Source organism: Halichoerus grypus, chromosome 6, assembly GCF_964656455.1.
Source record: "Halichoerus grypus chromosome 6, mHalGry1.hap1.1, whole genome shotgun sequence".
In the NCBI taxonomy this organism is placed as follows: domain Eukaryota; kingdom Metazoa; phylum Chordata; class Mammalia; order Carnivora; family Phocidae; genus Halichoerus; species Halichoerus grypus.
The window spans coordinates 94890419-94911554 of NC_135717.1; the positions used below are offsets into that span (position 1 = coordinate 94890419).

Consider the following 21136-nt stretch of genomic DNA (forward strand, 5'->3'; position numbering starts at 1 on the left):
TTACACACAAACAATGAATCATGGAACGCTACATCAAAAACTAATGATGTAAGGTATGGTGATTAACATAACATAATAAAAATTAAAAAAAAAAAAAGGAGTATCCAATCCTGAGTTTAAGGCTCTAACTTTCCCTATTTGTTCCATGTCACCAGTCACCAGATGGAAAAGCGGAAATGCAACACTGCCACATGTGCAACTCAACGCTTGGCAAATTTCTTAGTTCGTTCCAGCAACAATCTTGGTGCCATTCTCTCGCCTACCAATGTGGGATCCAATACATATGGCAAGAGGAGCACAGCTGAGATTTTAAACGGGGGACCATCCAATTACTTACCCCTTTAGAGGTCAATGTATCTCTACAGTTCTTATTGTTTCATGTATAAATATCCTAGTGACTTCCTGTGTAATTTAACGTTAGCATGAACATGAGTTTTTATGTCCCATGTTTATTGCCAGTACATATAAATTGTCATGGTAAGAATTGTTTTAAATTTAATGCTAATTAAGATCCCATAATAAAAAAGTCAATGTCTTTAAAATGAAGTGTTCTTGCTATCAATTTTTATTTTAAAAACATATTAAAAAGTCATTCTTTTGCCTGTATCTTTATGACCTGAGTTTGAGAACAAAGGAGAAAATGCGGGGCACCTGGGTGGCTCAGTCATTAAGCGTCTGCCTTCGGCTCAGGTCATGATCCCAGGGTCCTGGCATCGAGCCCGCATCAGGCTGTTCATGTCTTCTGCCCACTTCTTGATTGGATCATTTGTTCTTTGGGTGTTGAGTTTGGTAAGTTCTTTATAGATTTGGGATACTAGCCCTTTATCTGATATGTCATTTGCAAATATCTTCTCCCATTCTGTTGGTTGTCTTTTGGTTTTGTTGACTGTTTCTTTTGCTGTGCAAAAGCTTTTTATCCTGATGAAGTCCCAATAGTTCATTTTTGCCCTTGCTTCCCTTGCCTTTGGTGATGTTTCTAGGAAGAAGTTCCTGAGGCTGAGGTCGAAGAGGTTGCTACCTGTGTTCTCCTTTAGGATTTTGATGGACTCCTGTCTCACATTGAGGTCTTTCAACCATTTTGAGTCTATTTTTGTGTGTGGTTTAAGGAAATGGTCCAGTTTCATTCTCCTGCATATGGCTGTCCAATTTCCCCAACACCATTTGTTGAAGAGACTGTCTTTTTTCCATTAGACATTCTTTCTTGCTTTGTCGAAGATTAGTTGACCATACAGTTGAGAGTCCATTTCTGGGCTCTCTATTCTGTTCCATTGATCTATGTGTCTGTTTTTGTGCCAGTACCATACTGTCTTGATGATGACAGCTTTGTAATAGAGCTGGAAGTCCGGAATTGTGATGCCGCCAGCTTTGCTTTTCTTTTTCAACATTCCTCTGGCTATTCAGGGTCTTTTCTGGTTCCATACAAATTTTAGGATTATTTGTTTCATTTCCTTGAAAAAAGCTGATGGTATTTTGATAGGGATTGCATTAAATGTGTAGGTTGCTCTAGGTAGCATTGACATCTTCACAATATTTGTTCTTCCAATCCATGAGCATGGAACATTTTTCCATTTCTTTGTGTCTTCCTCAATTTCTTTCATGAGTATTTTATAGTTTTCTGAGTATAGATTATTTGCCTCTTTGGTTAGATTTATTCCTAGGTATCTTATGGTTTTGGGTGCAATTGTAAATGGGATCGATGAAATAGAAACCAAAAGAACAGTAGAACAGATCAACGAAACTAGGAGCTGGTTCTTTGAAAGAATTAACAAGATTGATAAACCCCTGGCCAGACTTATCAAAAAGAAAAGAGAAATGACCCTAATCAACAAAGTCATGACTGAAAGAGGAGAGATCACAACCAACACCAAAGAAATACAAACAATTATAAGAACATATTATGAGCAACTGTATGCCAGCAAATCTTATAATCTGGAAGACATCGATGCATTCCTAGAGATGTATAAACTACCAAAACTGAACCAGGAAGAAATAAAAAACCTGAACAGACCTATAACCACTAAGGAAATTGAAGCAGTCATCAAAAATCTCCCAACAAACAAGAGCCGAGGGCCAGATGGCTTCCCAGGGGAATTCTACCAAACATTTAAAGAAGAATTAATACCTATTCTTCTGAAACTATTCCAAAAAATAGAAATGGAAGGTAAACTTCCAAACTCATTTTATGAGGCCACCATTACCTTGATCCCCAAACCAAAGACCCCATCAAAAAGAACAATTACAGACCAATATCCTTGATGAATATGGATGCAAAAATTCTCACCAAAATACTAGCCAATAGGATCCAACAGTACATTAAAAGCATTATTCACCACGACCAAGTGGGATTTATCCCTGGGCTGCAAGGTTGGTTTAACATCCGCAAATCAATCAATACATTAATAAAAGAAAGAATAAGAACTATATGATCCTCTCAATAGATGCAGAAAAAGCATTTGACAAAGTACAGCATCCTTTCTTGATCAAAACTCTTCAGAGTATAGGGATAGAGGGCACATACCTCAATATCATAAAAGCCGTCTATGAAAAACCTACAGCGAATATCATTCTCAATGGGGAAAAACTGAGAGCTTTCCCCCTAAGGTCAGGAACACAGCAGGGATGTCCACTGTCACCACTGCTATTCAACATAGTATTAGAAGTCCTAGCCACAGCAATCAGGCAACAAAAAGAAATAAAAGGCATCCAAATCAGCAAAGAAGAAGTCAAACTCTCACTCCTTGCAGATGACATGATACTTTATGTGGAAAACCCAAAAGACTCCACCCCAAAACTGCTAGAACTCATACAGGAATTCAGTAAAGTGGCAGGATATAAAATCAATGCACAGAAATCAGTGCCATTCCTATACACCACCAACAAGACAGAAGAAAGAGAAAGCAATTCCTTTTTGCATTAGATTTCTGAAATGAGATAAAATGCTATTTAAAAAAAATTAATTTTTGCTCTTGACTCAGTCAAAATATTTTTTGAAATTATATTCTTTGTTGTACTAGAAGTTATTTAAAAAGTAAAAGCAATTTGTGTTTATGAGGGTTTCATTGTGTGTTATCATTGATGAGCTTTTATTAAACATATATGTCCTTTATTCTGTTCAAATGGCTTTCAGCAAATTTCAGTCATATTTTGATGCAGGGTATTGCAAAAGCAACTTGTGTTCCTATTAATCATGTATGTCCTCAATTAAAAGACCATAGACTTGAAACTATATGTTGTATGGTAACTTATTTTGTTTGTTAAACTAATTGGACATTTCTGGCAGAGGTTACATGTGTATGATACACTTTTCTTGAAGGAAGCTCTTGAATTGGACAGGAAATATAATGTTTCCCTCTAAGTCTGATTCTTACAGGGGTATCTGCTGTCCCCTGACCATAAGTTAGTTACTTTTGGAAGTAGCATTAACTCAGATAAGCTGCTATTGTGTTGTATTATGCCATTTCTAGAGGCGCTAAAGTTGTATTAAAAAAAAAAAAAAAACAGAAAAAAGAAGTATCTCAATCTTAGTGGGAATCTGACTCATTGACTTGATTTATACATTAAAATTTCCCCTTATGAAGTGTGCCCTAGATTACCATATTATAGTTGTGTGTGTGTATGAGTGCATAGAAACAGGATATGATATTTATAATGATTTTATGTCATAAGTTGCATGCTGAAATAAATAAATGAATATATAAATTCCTATTTGTGATAACCAGTTGTCAGTCCTTCTTTCAAAGTGGATTTGAGCTCAACATTTTAAATTGAGTGTGATTGGGGCGCCTGGGTGGCTCAGTTGGTTAAGCGACTGCCTTCGGCTCAGGTCATGATCCCGGAGTCCTGGGATCGAGCCCCGCATCGGGCTCCCCCTTCTCTGTGGGGAGCCTGCTTCTCTCTCTGCCTCTGCCTGCCACTCCCCCTGCTTGTGCTCATTCTCTCTCTCTCTGTCAAATAAATAAATAAAATCTTAAAAAAAAAAAAACTAAATTGAGTGTGATTAAGTTACAATTTCTTAAACTTACTTATTTAAATTTTTCCTATAATAGTCTACTTTAAATAAAATTCCATTACATATCACCTCTATATCAACTTCTCAATCTATTTTTCAAGAGTTATAAAAATTTTAATGAGTGCATATGGCATTCAAGGACAGTGTATTTTGTAGCAAACAATTATCAGGAATAAGACAAGTATGTGTAGTATAGTAACCTAACAACCTCTGGTGCTAAGGAGTGAAATGTAATTAGGGTGGCTATGTAACTTACTCCAGCTGGGAGATTTTGAAGGAAAGAGGTTATTATATTGATATGAGAGATATTAACAACAGATGTTCTAAAACTTAGTCATTAAATTTATTATCAAAGTGAAACATTTGAACAAATTCAGTATTATTTTCTTAGTTGGTAGGCCAGTAGGAATCTAAATATATAAAAGTTGGGAATGCCTTATTGCATGAGGCTTACCAAATACTTTCCCTGATTTTTTATAATTACCTTGTGAAAATAATGAGTAAAACTCAATTGATGTAATTGGAAATGTCAACAGTAAGTTTTGGTGGCTACATTTGTCCCAACCTTTCTCATTGTGTCTATGATACCTGAAATCATAGGTACTCTCGAATAATCTAGAAGTGAGTTAAGCCTCCAAATACTAATATGCATGCCACAAATTATATTTCACTAAACAACTAAAAGTACAAATGATTCCTCTATCTTCCATGTTGCAATACAGAGTCAGACATAAAATTTATTTAGTAACGCTACATTTAAAACTTCTGGAAATTCTCTTGAGCATTTTGAGAGAACATTATGCAGTGAACCTCTCACTTCTCTGAAGCCTGAATATCATTAGCAATATTATGCAGAATATCTTTTGATCAAAGTAGAAGAGCCTGTGAGTCCAAAGCTCCTTTGAGTACAAAACAAGTTTTTCATATAAATTAGGAGAAAGTACTCTTTTTCTACCAACTATTTTCCTTTTCACATACACACTATCCAAAGCTATGGAAAGATTCATCTTCCACTCAGTGCATTTGTAGTAGACATTATTAGTGCTCACCAACCTCTCTTTCCTGAGCATATAAGAGATTATAGTCTCAGCCCTCTTGCATTCAGGTGAAGCCATGTGGCTAATTCTGGCCAGTGAAATATTAGAAGAAGTGATGTGTGTCATTTTCAGACTGATCAAGTAGGTGAAAGGCCTATATTTTTCAATCTTTCTCTTTCCTCTGCTGCAGCAGTTCCTGATGAGGAGGCCTCCATCAGGCTGGAGCCCTGAGTGACTTCAGGGCGAACATTCCTACCAATCTGTCTTGGACATGGAGTATGATCAAGAAATAAACTTTTGTGACTTTTATCTATAACCTACCATAAGACAATAGTCAAGGTCAAACTTTCACCCTACCTAACAAAGCTGCTTCTCCTGTCAACTCCATTGAACTTAATAATATCATAATCATTCTCCCACTTAGTTCAGGCTTGACATCTTGGAATTATCACCAATTGCTCAAATCCTCACTCCACATGTTCAAGTCAGTTACCAGGACACATATACTTGAAAGCCTCCTTGCTCTTAAGGTATGTTTCTTCTTTCTTCTTCCATTGCCAGTAATGTAACTCCAGACTCTCTACTATAAGCCAAGACCCTACAGCAACCTGCAGATAGTTCTCCAACCTCCAGGATTTTCTGCCATTCTGTACACCAATACCAGAATAAGGTTCCTAAAGCACATTTCTTACTGCATCAGGCTTCTACACAGAATTTTTAAAAGGCTTGTTCTTAACCTACTAAAATCCATCAAATTCTTTAGCCTGACATTCAAGTCCCACCATAAATTAACCCCAATCTTCCAGCTTTACTGCACACCATCTCAGTTTATACATTTATTCCCTGCCAAACTCTTTGGTTGTTTTCATTGTTCTTCTTCCATTATCACCTGTCCTCTTCTTTCACCTGTCCTCTGTCTCTTCCCTCCCTTCCCCCCAAGCTGAACAACTGTCCCCAGTGCAGCCTTTTGAAATCTTCTAATGACAAAGTCAAGATCTTTCATCATTCCCTTCCTGAATATGATTTCTCTACCCACTGAGCTGTCATCACACTTTGAGGATATATTTTAGATTCAAAAGAAATACATAATTTGAGTATTATATTATGACCATTTTATTTGTATTAAAAATACCATATTGTTATGTTGTTGCTGTATTATTTGTGTGACTAACACATTTCTCTCCCACACTGCTAGGTTCCTAAGGGCAGAAACTAGGACTCAAATATTCTTCATTCCACGTATTTTCTGTTTTACAATCAAGGAGCTTAAGCCTATTTACACATTCTGGAGAAAGGTAAGCTACTTGAGCAGTTTCTGTTTTCTGTCCTTGATATTATACTGGCATAGAGCTTAACAGTTCTCGTCTTCTGAAAATGACTTGACATTTACCACCAGCATCTTTGGGTATGGAATGTGCTTCACATATACCAGAACATATTAATTATGGTTTCTTGCCTTGAGTTGAGTTACTAAACCCTTAGGAAATGAATTCCATCACCCGATAAAGTAAACAGAATATTACACAATTAAATATTTAAATTCCATAAAATAATTATTGAAATAAAATCCTAAATTTCCATATTAAGTGGGATTAAGTAACTTCCATTGAAAGTGGGTTTTCTGGTGGAGTGGGGCAGGAACAAATACTCATGTTTCTCAATTTATTGTAGGAAAAATGCCCTTCCATTTGAAAAATGATAAAATATGCTAGCACCCTTCCCTTTCCCCTTATTATTCATTTAGACTATACATTGAATTCATAAACAAATTTCTTTTTTTTTAAGATTTTATTTATTTATTTGACATCGAGAGAGAGAGAGCACAAGCAGGAGGAACGGCAGAGGGAGAGGGAGAAGCAGAATCCTCGCTGAGCAGGGAGCCCGATGCAGGGCTCGATCCCAGGACGCTGGGATCATGACCTGAGCCAAAGGCAGACACTTAAGTGACTGAGCCACCCAGACGCCCCAAAAAACAAATTTTATAAACAAAATTTAAATCTTGGCCTATTGCTTAAACTTTGAGAATCATTTAATTTTTGATCACTTTTGTGAGAACGTAGCATATATTGCTCATTCTTAATCATGTGGTTCTTTAACCTACATTATTTGGAAAATATTTGTACTAGCTGAAATGTCTCTACTTTGAAACACTTATTGATAGTGCATAATGATATATTAAAGAACACAGTGAGTCATAGTCCTGTAGCATTTTCAACAGAAGAAATTAAGACACAAAGCACATTAGAAATCCATCCATGATGCGCAGACATTTCTTGATAATCTATCCTGAGAGTTAGTCAATCAGGGAGAAATGAATTAAGTATCTGTGCTAAGATTTGTCAATTTAGAAGCCAAACAGGAGCTAAAGTTTTACATATTACAGCCAAATTTTTTTGTGTGTATGAGGCAACATGTGAATTAGCAAAATAGCTATATCATTTGGCTTATAATTAATATCCTTAAGGATATAAACTGTCACACTTTATATTGTCTGGGATTAGGGCAACTCTCAATGATTTCTTTAAAAATTAAATTATACTATGGCAGGTATTAATAATGCAGCTAATATTTTAGCTGGCCGCCATGCTCTGCTATCTAAATACTTTCAGTTAGAATTCTATAAGAAGATCAGGTGATAATAAGAATACAAATATATGCTTTACAGATTACAAGGTGGATCACAAACTTTTTGTGGTGGGTGGGATCAGGTATTACTCTTTAGTTAAGTAATTGAAAGAATCTAAAAAGGCAAATCTATTGGTAAAACTCCATAGTAGAGTTTTGGGAAAAAGCCAATATATGCTTTTGGACACCTGTAAAATGCTACTGGTTATCTGATAATTATTTAAAGGGGCTTATCATATACCTAGGAAGGAAGGCTTTATAATACAGTGTCATTTTTCAATTGCTAAAGAAATCACTGGGTAACAAGGTCCAGTGGAAAAGTCCATGGTGCTTCAAAGGTCCCTTGGTTATCTACAAATGGCGTGAAATACGCCTATGTTGGGTAAGTAATGGCTGATTCTTTAAAAATTGCTGTCGGGTGCCTGGGTGGCTCAGTCGTTAAGCGTCTGCCTTCGGCTCAGGTCATGATCCCAGGGTCCTGGGATCGAGTCCCACATGGGGCTCTCTGCTCGGCAGGAAGCCTGCTTCTCCCTCTCCCACTCCCCCTGCTTGTATTCCCTCTCTCGCTGTCTGTCTCTCTGTCAAATAAAAATAAAATAAATAAAAATAAAAAAATAAAAATTGCTATCAAATTCTTCACCTCTTCTCCTCTTGCTTAGGAGGTATCAATAGTATCCTTGCTGATTTCAGATCTGCTATTTCTTCACAATGACAGTGTAGAAATGCTTATGAGGTTAAAAAATAGGCTACAATATAGACCAGAGATTTGAATTTTGATGTATCATTATTGATCTGAAATCTTTTGTGTAGATCTTGGAAAAGATAAAAAATATACATTCCTCTTACCATGGGTCATAGGAAGCCCTCGTCTTTCTCAGAGGAGGGAACCACCATTTTGCTGCTGATCACCATGCAGCTGAAGATAGGAGATTTGCATTTGTCCCACAGTAACACCCCTTGAAATGACGGGGAGAGCTGATGAGTTTGTGTCCTCATTAGTGCCTTACAGTAGGAAAGCTATGCAATCTGGAGTCATGTAGACTTGTGTGACTATGATCAAGTTACTCTGAACCTCCCTTTCTTTATATGTGACATGAAAAGAATAATAACTAACTCAGTATTGGCTATGAAGATAAAAGAGATTGTGTCATTAACGAAAATAGCTAGGATTTTGGCTACAAATCTGTCCTGCAATAAACGCTGGTTTTCTTCCTTTCCCCAAGAAGCTTCCTCTCTCCCTACAAAGCATTTCCTACAAAGGCCACCTTGCCACAGCAGAATGATATTGGGCTACACTTTGTAAGGGGGAGATACCTGCCCACTGTAGAGCTAAGGAGGGTGCTTGAAGAAGCATATAACATGTTTTGTTTTGTTTTGTTTTGTTTTTAATAACAGATACTCCAGCCTACATCTGAATGTCCCTGTTTATCCATCTCAGCTTGTGCTTGGTAAAATGTAATTGGTACCCATTAATTGCTAAGCACTCATTGCCTTCCCATTTAGAGCTACATTTATGGCATGCTTACTATGTTCCAGATGCTATTTTAAGTTTGTTCAGATGTATTATCGGATTTAACCCTCATAAAATCCTATGAAATAAATATTATTTCCAGTTGTAAAGTAGATAACTCCTGGAGATGTAATGTATGGTATGGTGACTATAGTTAACAATACTGTATTGTATGTTTGAAAAGTGCTAGGAGAGTAGATCTTGAAAGTTCTCATCACAGTAGGAAGGGAAAAATGAAGGGGGGGAATCGGAGGGGAAGACCAACCATGAGAGACTGTGGACTCTGAGAAACAAAGTGAGGGTTCTAGAGGGGAGGGGGGTGGAGGGATGGGTTAGCCTGGTGATGGGTATTAAAGAGGGCACGTATTGAATGGAGCACTGGGTGTTATACGCAAACAATGCATCACGGAACACTACATCAAAAACTAATGGTGTAATGTATGGTGATTAACATAACATAATAAAATAAAAAAAAGAAAGTTCTCATAATAAGAAAAAACATTTGTGACCAAGTGTGGTGATGGATATCAGTAGACATATGGTGGTGATCATTTCTCAATATATACATATATTGATCATCATATTGTACACTTGAAACTAATATGATGTTATACATCAATAATATCTCAATGAGAAATACAATTATTATCGCTCTTTTGCAAATGAATAAACTGAGGCTGTTTGACCTTGAGAAAGTCATTTCACCTTCTTCTGCTTCAGTTTGTACCAAATACAATCCAAGTCCCATGGCAGAGCCAAGATATTAACCCAAATATTCTTCATTCCACATGTTTGCTGAACACCTATTATATGTCAAGCACTCTGAAAACTGCTTGGGATGCATCAATAATCCAGACAGACAAAACCCCTATCCTCATGGAATTGGCATCACAGTTTTGGAGTAGTGGGTACAAGAGCCGTGCTCTTAGCCACTATGTTATACTGCTTCCCCCCAAACTCAATTCCCCTTAATCTTTCCTAATTTGTAATATCTTTCATCTTCCTTTCATAGCTTAACAGACTAAATCACAAAAATTTTGAGGAAACCAAAATTCTGTCCAGACAGAATTAGGAGAAAAAGTCTCTATTGTTAAAGTATCATCTATATGTGTATATATATGTATATGCACTCACACACATAAATATATATATATATATTATTGTTAATTTTCACAAAACTCTGTGAGGCAGGTATTGTTATACCATTTACTGATTAAAAACTAAGGAGCAAAAACTGAGCTGACATAAAAATTTCATTCTGCAAAAGTAGATAAAAGCCATAGGGATTTCTTTGCGCTCTCAAAACAGATGCATATTTCAAAATAAAGGGATTGTATCTTTAAAGAAAATTAAGCAACTTGTCCAATATCACACAGTTAATAAGGGTCATTCCAATAGTGGAACCCAGGTTTATCAGACTCCAAAGTCCAGACAAATTCTCTAATCTAACTGTCCAAAGAAAAATATTTTTATTCTACTTCCACTATGTCCTGTGGTTTATTGTATGTAGAACGCTGCCAAATCTGTTTGTCTTGGAACTGGATAAACAGGTCAGGCAAAAGAATAATGGGACAAAAATATCTTTTCAAAATATGAAGAACTTGTTTGATGTTGAGAATAACAACCTTTACTCAGTATGAGATAGTTTTCCCTTGTTTTATTTTGGCTTTTTAAGGTTTCAACTGAAAGTTTGAAAAATCAAATACACTTATTAAATAGTTATTAATACTGAAAGATTGCTCGTAGCTTATCCTGATTCCCACCCCTCACCAAAATCAACTTACATTTTCATATTGAGTTTTCTATTGAGACTTTTATTTCTTTGTTCTGTATACAATTAAGAAAATTTTCTTTTATGGTGTTAACAAAAACTCTGCTGAGTGAACAGGCCCTCATTTTAGAGCTACTCCACTAAGGTCTTTCCCATGAGAGTTCAGACTTTACTTTTATCTGCTTTGCTAGCACTTCTCTCTTTTTTTTTTTTAAAGATTTTATTTATTTATTTGACAGAGAGAGACACAGTGAGAGAGAGAACACAAGCAGGGGGAGAGGCAGAGGGAGAGGGAGAAGCAGGCTTCCCGCTGAGCAGGAAGCAAATGCGGGGCTCGATCCCAGGACCCTGAGATCATGACCTGAGCCGAAGGCAGATGCTTAACAACTGAGCCACCCAGGCGCCCCTGCTAGCACTTATCTTGTGTATTAACCTTTATATACTTCACACCTCTACTCTTGTGTATTAACCTCTATATACTTCAATACCTCTTCTCTTGTGTATTAACCTTTATATAGTTCACACACTCCACAATGTTGGTCATCTAATTTGCTTACCTTGCCCCCTGGGAATCTACCTCCAGGTTCTGCTCAAATACTTCATTCTCCAGGGAATCTCTTTTTTTTTTTTTTTTTTTTTAAAGATTTTATTTATTTGACAGAGAGAGACACAGCGAGAGAGGGAACACAAGCAGGGGGAGTGGGAGAGAGAGAAGCAGGCTTCCCGCAGAGCAGGGAGCCCGATGTGGGGCTCGATCCCAGGACCCTGGGATCATGACCTGAGCCGAAGGCAGACGCTTAATGACTGAGCCACCCAGGCGTCCCTCTCCAGGGAATCTCTTAAGATCCTTTTAGCTCTTCCCTGGATTTACACAGACTCTTACCTGTATTACTCTTCTGATACCAGTTTATTCAGTCACTCAATAAATGTTTATACATCTCACTTTGGTATTTGATAATACTTTAGTGGTCAGAATTTTGAGAACATCTTGATGATGTTCATAGTTTCTATCTTGTATTTTGCTTATATATGCATAGGCGTTATTTCCTCATGTAGCCTGTAAACTACCTGGGGACAAGGACGTATGAGTCATCTCTGTAATCCCTACAGTATTTAAGCCTATTACTCAAACATAACAGGCACTCAATATATATTGTTTAAGTAAATGTACTCTATGAAAAACGAACAAATGAATGAGTGAGTGAAAATAATATAAATTTATGATACGTGTGATAAAGTTGATTGAGTATGACAACTTACACCCTCTGGAAACAGGGGATAATAATTGTAGGGTTTTATTAAAGAGTAGGAATAAAATATGCATTGTACCTTACCCATCTTGGGTGTTCAATCAGTGAGTGATAACTTTATAGCCATGGTAACAGTACACAAACAAAGGAACAATATGGTATTATAGTGGGGGCTTTTGTTATTGATAGCAAACAAAAAGGATTTTGAAAGAGGTGGGGGGCGGGGGAGGGAGAAAAACGATAAAGGTAGGTAACAAAAGCGGGCTCAGAACAATGCGGAGAAGTGTTCAAAGAAACAAAAAGGGAAATAGAATAATGACAATAATCTTCCCAAATCCTAAACAGGATTTGTATCACAAGACACCTTTTCTGCTCCAATAACAAATGATGCAAAGGCACTTTGTCCTGCACAACCACATCTAGAATTACAAAATTTTGACAGAACCATAAAAGATGCAGTCTCCAAGAATTGACCCTCTTTGCTGTGAGAAACATTCCTTTTGTTATCTAGAACAAAGATCATGATCAGTAAGAAGTGGCACACAAATCCTTACAAGGAAAAGGCAGACAATATAGAAAAAGCACATCTGGTAGAATTTACCTGGGTTGGAAGTAGAATAGAAGAGTAAAAGCAAATTCTAAAATTTTTAAAGGAAGGAATTTAAGTAGCCAGAAATATTACCACATATGTAAAAAAACTATATATTAATAAATTCAGGACTTTTAAAGTTGAAATCAAGGACAAGCATTACAAAAAGGAAAATTAATTTTATCAAAAAATTGTAGACTTAAATAAAAAAACATCTCTTTTTCATCTTCCTTTTGATTATCCTATAAACATGTGAACATGGGGCCTATGTAACTGACATGCTGAAATACTTAGTTGAGCTCACCTGAAAGCTAGGAGCCCGTGGCCCTACACATATATAGTTGTGATAAAACTGTTTGTGATAATTGACTTTATTTTATTGAATACATGCCTCCATTTCCAGAAATGTGAATGATCTGAATAAGCAACAAGTCTTGCTTGAGCAAAACTCCAATCCCAATTAACCCCTATAACTTTCTGTGATTTGAAATCTGTTATGCATCTTAAAGCCTCTTTAGTTCAAAAGTCCCTCAGTAGGGGTGCCTGTGTGGCTCAATCATTAAGCGACTGCCTTTGGCTCAGGTCATGATCCCAGGGTCCTGGGATCGAGTCCCGCATTGGGCTCCCTGCTCAGTGGGGAGCCTGCTTCTCCCTCTCCCACTCCCCTCTCGCTCTATCTCTCTCTGTCAAATAAATAAATAAAAATCTTAAAAAAAAAAGTCCCTTAATAAAAGACAAATCCCTCCTGACAGGGAAATCCTTACTGTTAACTAGTACCCTAGTTGAAGCATGTTAACAGCTACCTAAGAACAAACACTTGGAGAATGGAAAAGGTACCTGAAGACAAGAAAAGAGGGGTGTGTGGGGGGTGGGGGGGAGGCAGTACTCAGGCTGCAAGGAAGAGAAGGGAGAAGGAGCAAGAGGAAAAACATAAAAGGGCCCTGGTTACCTCACCGTTTCTCTGTTTGGGCTTTGGGGCCTACGTTCATTTGTAACCATTTCTTGCACACAGTTAGACCCCACAGTGTTCAAAACACCAATTCTACTCTGCTTATAAAGATCCTAAATGTAGCCTGGATCAGTAGGATACAGAGGCTGGCAGGAGAAAACAGGGAAAAGAGCAAGACAACGGAAACCATTTGTTTCTCTGAAGCTTCCTCAGGCTTCCTCAGACAGTATTGGATCCTTAGGAACCCTTTTGTCCAGAGTCCCCTGCCTACAGAAATGGAACTGGAAAGAGGCTCTGAAACAGAACCACATTTTTTGAGTACCAAGATATTCAAAGTCAGTTTCTGGAGCTTTCTTTGAATTTGAGTTTATAATTAGTATCTGTCTATACCCAGGAGATATTGTTTAAGTGTGTTCAACTTCTGTAATAGAAAAGTAAAATCAAGCATTTCAAGGATGTCCTGTTGTCATGGTGAAGAGCAACAAATCAACAGGATACTGGAAGCTACCACAGTAAGGCTGCTGGTGTAGTGGGAAGGATGGGTTTTGGAATCCAGCTGACTTTTGTTAGGATCCAGGCTCTTTTCAAAACTTTATATACATTTCTTAATTTCTTTTGGCCTCAGTTTCCTCATTTATATATGAAAAAGGTCATATCTCTTCTGCAGAGATAAAAGAATGGAGATAACACATGAAAAGCACTTAGTATATAATTACACCTGGCTATACTACATTTAGCAACTTTTAGTTATGATTATTATTTTTTTTTAATTATTTTTATTTATTTGAGAGAGAGAAAGCACAAGCAGGGGGATGGGTAGAGGGAAAAGGAGGGAGAGAGAATCTCCAGAAGACTCTTGATCCCAGGACCCTGAGATCATGACCAGAGCTGAACGAAGTTGGAGGCTTAACTGACTGAGCCACCCAAGTGCCTCTGTGATTATTTTTAACTCAGGTCCAGGATACGGCCTTGACCAGAGCATGAGGTATTAAAAACTTAACTTCATTACTTTCACATCTGGCTGCACCTTGATTCTAAGAACTCTGAGTAAAAATAAGAAAAAAGTAAACCCAGGTCAAGATGTTCAGGAGATTCTAATAACTACAATTGGTAAAATGCTGCAAGTATAGGATTGGTCCTCTAGAGCCTGTTTGAATGTAGAGAAGACCCTTTTGTTCTTCATTATCATGAACACCATAATACAACAATCTAACAAATGCTTAAATGTGGCTATTTTCAGACATAATGTGCTGAGGCTCTTCACTATCCTTGAAGTCTCTCCCAACTCTAGTACATGTTGCTCTTTTGGTATATTTGAGTTTAGGAGCTGAGTCATCTACAATGGATAATGTGTTGCTTTACCACCAAAAATGAGCTTAGTCACTGTGATCAGTAATCTGAAGTAAATTATTTTTCCATCTATAATATAGGAAAGCATCAGGATATAATGTTTACATATCTAAAAAATAGTTATAACCGTACAGTTATATTTGGAACTTTGCCTCAGAAAAGCTTAGGTATTATTACCACCTATACACCTTTCTTTTTAGCCTTTTCTAGGAATGCCTGTTTACAGCTTAAACTTAGCCTATATACAGGCGCCTGGGTGGCTCAGTCGGTTAAGCATCCGACTCAATTTTGGCTCAGGTCATGATCTCAGGGTCATGAAATCAAGCCCCAGTTCCGGCTCCATGCTCAGCGGAGAGTCTGCTTGAGAATTCTCTCTTTCTCCCTCTGCCCCCCCACTCTCATTTTCTCTCTCTCTTTCTCTCTCTCTCTCAATTAAATAAATAAATCTTTAAAAAATAATTTAGCCTATATAAATATACACAAATGTGACCATAAGTTCCAGGTACAAATGAGATTATTAACAAGTTAAGATCCAATATCTAATCTACGGGGTTAGCAAATGATCAGTGGCCCAGCTGGAAAACAGAAACGGGGAATACAGTCTACTCTCCACCTTTTCCTTGTGTATATAAGCAATTTGTTCTCCCAGATAAAGGCAAAAGATGGTATAGCAAAATCAAAGATATGTTCACTACTCAAGTGTATATTTCTGATATTGTAGTTCATACCAAATTTAGATATTAAATAGTCCTACCAATTAGCCCCATTTAGTATGGGTTTTAACACCAAGATTCACAGCATAAAGAACAGGAGTGCATAAATCACAAATGACATAAGTGTCACTAGCAAATGAAGAAAAAAAATCACACCCACACCAAAATAAAAGAAGATGGATAGGAGAAGAAACCAGGATGTCTTCAAAATGAGGTGCCTCCTATGGGCTTTTCATAGTCCTATTTCACTGGCTGTTTTTCCATTTGAGAATGCGAATAAATTTATACAGTTTCACTGGATCATCATATTATATTTTTATAAAGTAGATGAAATCACAGATTGTTACTGCCAGAAAGATTTCTAATTTGTAAGACAAAAATGTTGGCAAGCCAAACCAATGTGGAACCCGGTCTACATTATCCCATTCTTTTCCTACATTAGCAACACAATACAGTTTACATCACATATTTAGGCGACATTTCAGAACACCCAGAGTCCTGCTGCCACATCTGAATTAATTCTAACTTTTAAACCCAAGTAACCTAAATACCTCTGATTTTTCGGGACTGCCAAGGGACCATCTAGGTAGATCTTGTCAGGATTTCTAGAATTGGCTCAAATAGGAGATATCTAAATCTTCTTACTGGATCCAAAAAGATTAGATATCTACATGGCATGTAATGAAAAATGAGATAAATGACATAAAGTACCTTTGAGAAAACCTGACATATTATAAGTTTCAATCATTGGTAGCTTTTGCTGCCCCTATTGCTAGATAAAATAACTAAAAATTCTTAGTCTCTGGAAACAAACTGAAGGTTGCTGGAGTGTTGGGGGTGGGAGGGATGGGGTGGCTGGGTGATAGACATTGGGGAGGGTATGTGCTATGGTGAGCACTGTGAATTGCGTAAGACTGAGGAATCAGAGACCTGTACCTCTGAAACAAATAATAAATTATATGTTAAAAAAAAAAGAAGAAGATAGTAGGAAGGGAAAAATGAAGGGGGGGAAATCGGAGGGAGAGACCAACCATGAGAGACTATGGACTCCTGGAAACAAACTGAGGGTTCTAGAGGGGAGGGGTTAGGGGGATGGGTTAGCCTGGTGATGGGTATTAAAGAGGGCATGTATTGAATGGAGCACTGGGTGTTATACGCAAGCAATGAATCATGGAACACTACATCAAAAACTAATGATGTAATGTATGGTGATTAACATAACATAATAATAAAAAAAAAGTTGTCAAGCTTGAGCTTCATCTTATCCTTGTTCTGCCTCTAAATAGCTGTATTAGGTAACTCTTTTTTTTTTTCCTTAAGGAATCTCTACACCCAATGTGGGGCTCAAACGCATGACCCCGAGATCAAGAGTCACATGCTCTTCTGACGGAGCCAGCCAGGTGCCCCTCTGTTAAGTAACTCAAGACATTTTCTACTTTCTGTCCTCATTTCAGAGATAGGACATGTAATCCTATTTACATCCTGTCTTTTAAGAAGTAAATAGCTATTTTGAAGATTTAAAATACTATGTAAATTTCTGAAATTAACATCATTATTATAAGTGATAAATTCTACTTAAAAAAAATCTCCCTTTATAAAGTGGCCCAAATTTGACTCACGTGCTTTGACTGTCCTTACCAACCCCTATCCTGACATAGATGACATACTTTTAAATCTAAATCTATTCCCATGATTCATAAAGTTGTCTTCAGACTAAATGGTAAAATGTTATGTACATGTAGAAAATTCTTAAGTAGAACTGGCCACAGTGTACTGAAGTAAAAGGAGGGTTGAAGGAAGGCAAATATATAATCCTGGTGTCTTTCTGAGAAAGTCCATGTTTACTGAAAGGGATGTGTTATTGAAAAAAGACTTTAAAGTTGAAGTAATCCACCCTTGTGCTCCTGAACAGTATTTACATATACACACAGAAATAGATCACAAGTACAAGCCCCTTGAGCAAATGGGATTTATGATATCAGACAAAAAGCTTTACTCTTCTCCCTCCACTGATACTAAATGGAATCTCAGACAGGTTGTACTACTTTCTGTTGAATTTCAAAAGAAAAAAAAAGCCGTCTGGTCATGTTAGTCCCACAGAAATGAATTTGAACTTCGTTTAAATTGCAGCTTCTTTCCTCCCACTACAACATATCCAAATCCTACAGCTGGGAAAAAGGGTCCTGGTTGTTTCTCTCTGTTCTGTGCCAACTTCCCCTGGCCTCTCTCTCCAACCCCACTTCAGCCCTCCCCCCACAGTTGGACAACGGTGCTTCTTTGTCCTCCAGAGTTGACACTTACAGGAGGGATGTTAACAGGCAGGAAATGTCATCCTTGCTTTCTCTGCAGAGTTATTTAAAACATACTCTCCTGGCCTTTCCATGGGTCTTTGGAGGTGCTCCCCTTTATTCATGATCACTAACCTGCTGTGTCCTCGGCAGGGTAAATACACTTCCTTTGACAGTCACACTCAAGTTCTTCAAATTTTTACGGGCACCATGCACTTTTAGCCTCTCTGCTAAGGTCTCATTATTGCTCCATATAATCCAATCAGTCCAGATGTAAGACAGACCCAAACTAATGCCCATTGACCCACCATTTACTGGGATGTTGTTCCTTTTCAAATGTAGCCCTTGCTGCCTTCCACCTGCTGGCAAGAGGTTCCACCCACAGCCTTGCCTTCTAGACCTTTTTAGCATGAGTCAGACACCAGTTCCTGTGTCATCCAAACTGCAGAGGACAAATATAAAGCACTTTGAGCAAACTTCTGGAAGTCATGCTCACTAGGCTTGAGGTCAGGCAAAAGAACACCCCACACTGCCCTGGAATTGAAAAAGATGGTAGGCATCTGCCAGAGAGATGATAAAACCTTCTATAACACTAATCTGATTAAAGCAGAAAGTCACAAGCAAAAGAAGTAGGCAAACAAGTCACTGGTACAAAACAGTCCATTACTACACCCAGTAAAAATGAAAATGTAATATACGATAAATACCTCAATAAGAGGTCACAGGAAAAATGCAGTTTATTTAATAAATGATATCAGTATCATAATTAGATTTTCATCTGGAAAGAAATAAAGTGTTAGCCCTCCCCAATGTCATGTTCAAAAATGAAAAGAGCAATGGATTAAAGATTTAATGTAAAAAATAAAAATATTTTTTAAAAATAGGAAAGTGTGAGGGTCAGGAAAAAAAACTCTTCAAAAAAACCCCAAACAAAAAAAAGCAAGGGGCACCTGGGTGGCTCAGTCAGTTAAGTGCCTGTCCCTTGATTTTGGCTCAGGTAGATCATGAGCTCCACACTCAACGGGGAGTCTGCTCAAAGATTCTCTCCCTCTGCCCCTACTGCCCCCCACAAAATAAATAAATAAATCTTAAAAAAAAAAAAAAGAAACTATAATGGAAAAAGTTTACAGCATTGACTTCATAATAATACAAATTACACAAAGGCAAAACAATATCATAAGTAAGATAAAAAGAGAGAGAGAAAGAGATGGAGAAAAGGTTTGAAATATATAAAGAGGCAGAGGTTTATAACTCTAATGTGAAAAAAGAACTCTTAACACTCAATAAGAAAAGAAACAAACATGGGTACAAGCTGGGATTCATAAAAGAGGAAATGCAAATGGACCAAAAAGTTTTTTAAAAACTTTTTGTAAAAGATGTCAGATCTCACTAGCAGCTAAGGAAATGCAACTCAAAACAACACAATACCCTCATTTTTTTTTCATATAACAAATTAACAAAATTTTTTAAAATTCATAACATTTAGTGGACTAGAGTATAAAAATGGCGCAGCTGTGAATTACAGTACACATTTTTTTCTGTGATGTCACTTTTGGAAATCTATAGAGGTGGATACATTTCTTTCTGAGGGGATAGAGGTCATGAATGATTTAGATTTATGTGCTGACCTAGATGAATGTTTATGGTATATAGTTAAATAAACATAGCAACAAGGTAGGTCACATATATAATGATGATCCTATCCATATGAATAAAAGTAGGTGGAACATATGTATATAACGTATATAATTATACATGCCATATATATTTTTATGTGTGTATGGAAAGAAATATAAATGATATACACCAAATTGACTTTTTATATTTTTGTGTCATTTGGGGGTTTTAAAAAATAACTTTCTCATTTTTTTTTTTTTAGAGAGAGAGAGAGCGTGCATTACAAGCAGTGGTGGAGGGGGAGAGAGAGAGGGAGAGAGAGAATCTTAAGCAGGTTCCACACTCAGCACAGACCCGTGCAGGGCTTGATCTCATGACTGCAAGATCATGACCTGAGTTGAAACCAAGAGTTGGATGCTTAACCAACTGACCACCCAGGTGTCTCTATCATTTTTGAATTTTGAAAGAAAACACCAATAAGTGTGTGTTGTGTGTGTGTATCGTACAGACAACTAATGCTCTAGGATTTCAAGGGAGAGAGAAAGGGGGATATGGAGAACATGGGGCTTGATCAGAATGAGAAGGATGGGTTTGGAGGAATTAGATAAACAAAGAGGGGTCTTTCAGACCATGGGCAAAGCAGGAGGAAAGAAATATTATCTGGAATCACTTTGACTCACTTCAAATGCTCTAAACCACTTGTAACTACATATTTGAAAAAAGTCAAAATACATATCCATCTATTTGTGTGTGAACAAGCAATATTATTACTATTACATGATCTAGCATTACATAGAATTTTTGTCACTATCGGGAAATTATAGACAAGTTAATTAGAAAACCCAAAGAGTCTTATATTTCTTAGTATTAACTTTACCTTACATTTTTTTTCAAAGCAAAAAATAAATGAATTGCAACTCACCACAACCCAAATAAATGAACTCCCTTTACCTTATCATTGACCATCCTCTTCATTCACTGCTGCTTCTATACTGTAAGATCATCAGATTTTTAAAAAATTACACATTGAGTCACCAATATGTATAAATCTCTGCACACATGTAACGTGAGTGATGCTTCTTGCCCTGCAGAGAACCAGTTATATAAATAAAGGGATCTTTGTTTATATAAGTTTTAATCCTTTGATAAAATTTCTTTGGCTCTGAGGGTTACTTAAAACAGGTTATAGAAAAGATTAGTCACTTGGAGCCAGAGGCTCCTCCCTTGTTGTTTCTTCTTAACAGTTAACCCTTACGTGGCTGTGGCTCTGACCATAACATCCTGTTAAAAGAGTAAAGAAAAACTCAGTGAGTGAGTAAGTAATTAGTTAATAAGTTTTTAACTTGCTAAGCCTTCAGTATTTTTCTTTTGTGCCTTAAAAAGTCTTTTGTAAATCCAAGAATTACTTACTGATTTACTCATTTATTA

The 21136-nt window shown here is 37.0% G+C and overlaps 2 protein-coding genes across 14 annotated transcripts in view; one reads left to right on the plus strand and one right to left on the minus strand.

Moving 5' to 3' along the window:
• Positions 1–345, plus strand: part of IAPP (islet amyloid polypeptide) — an 81515-nt gene extending 81170 nt beyond the window's left edge. For all 8 annotated transcript variants that reach the window (XM_078075721.1, XM_078075719.1, XM_078075725.1 and 5 more), the window contains one exon: positions 156–345. In XM_078075721.1, the coding sequence (XP_077931847.1) occupies positions 156–345 (190 nt within the window). The remainder of the gene's footprint in view (positions 1–155) is intronic.
• Positions 1–20873, minus strand: part of SLCO1A2 (solute carrier organic anion transporter family member 1A2) — a 110175-nt gene extending 89302 nt beyond the window's left edge. For all 6 annotated transcript variants that reach the window (XM_078075711.1, XM_078075713.1, XM_036119183.2 and 3 more), the window contains exon 1: positions 20660–20873. The gene's annotated coding sequence lies outside the window, so the exon portion shown is untranslated. The remainder of the gene's footprint in view (positions 1–20659) is intronic.
• Between the last annotated feature and the right edge of the window lie 263 nt (positions 20874–21136).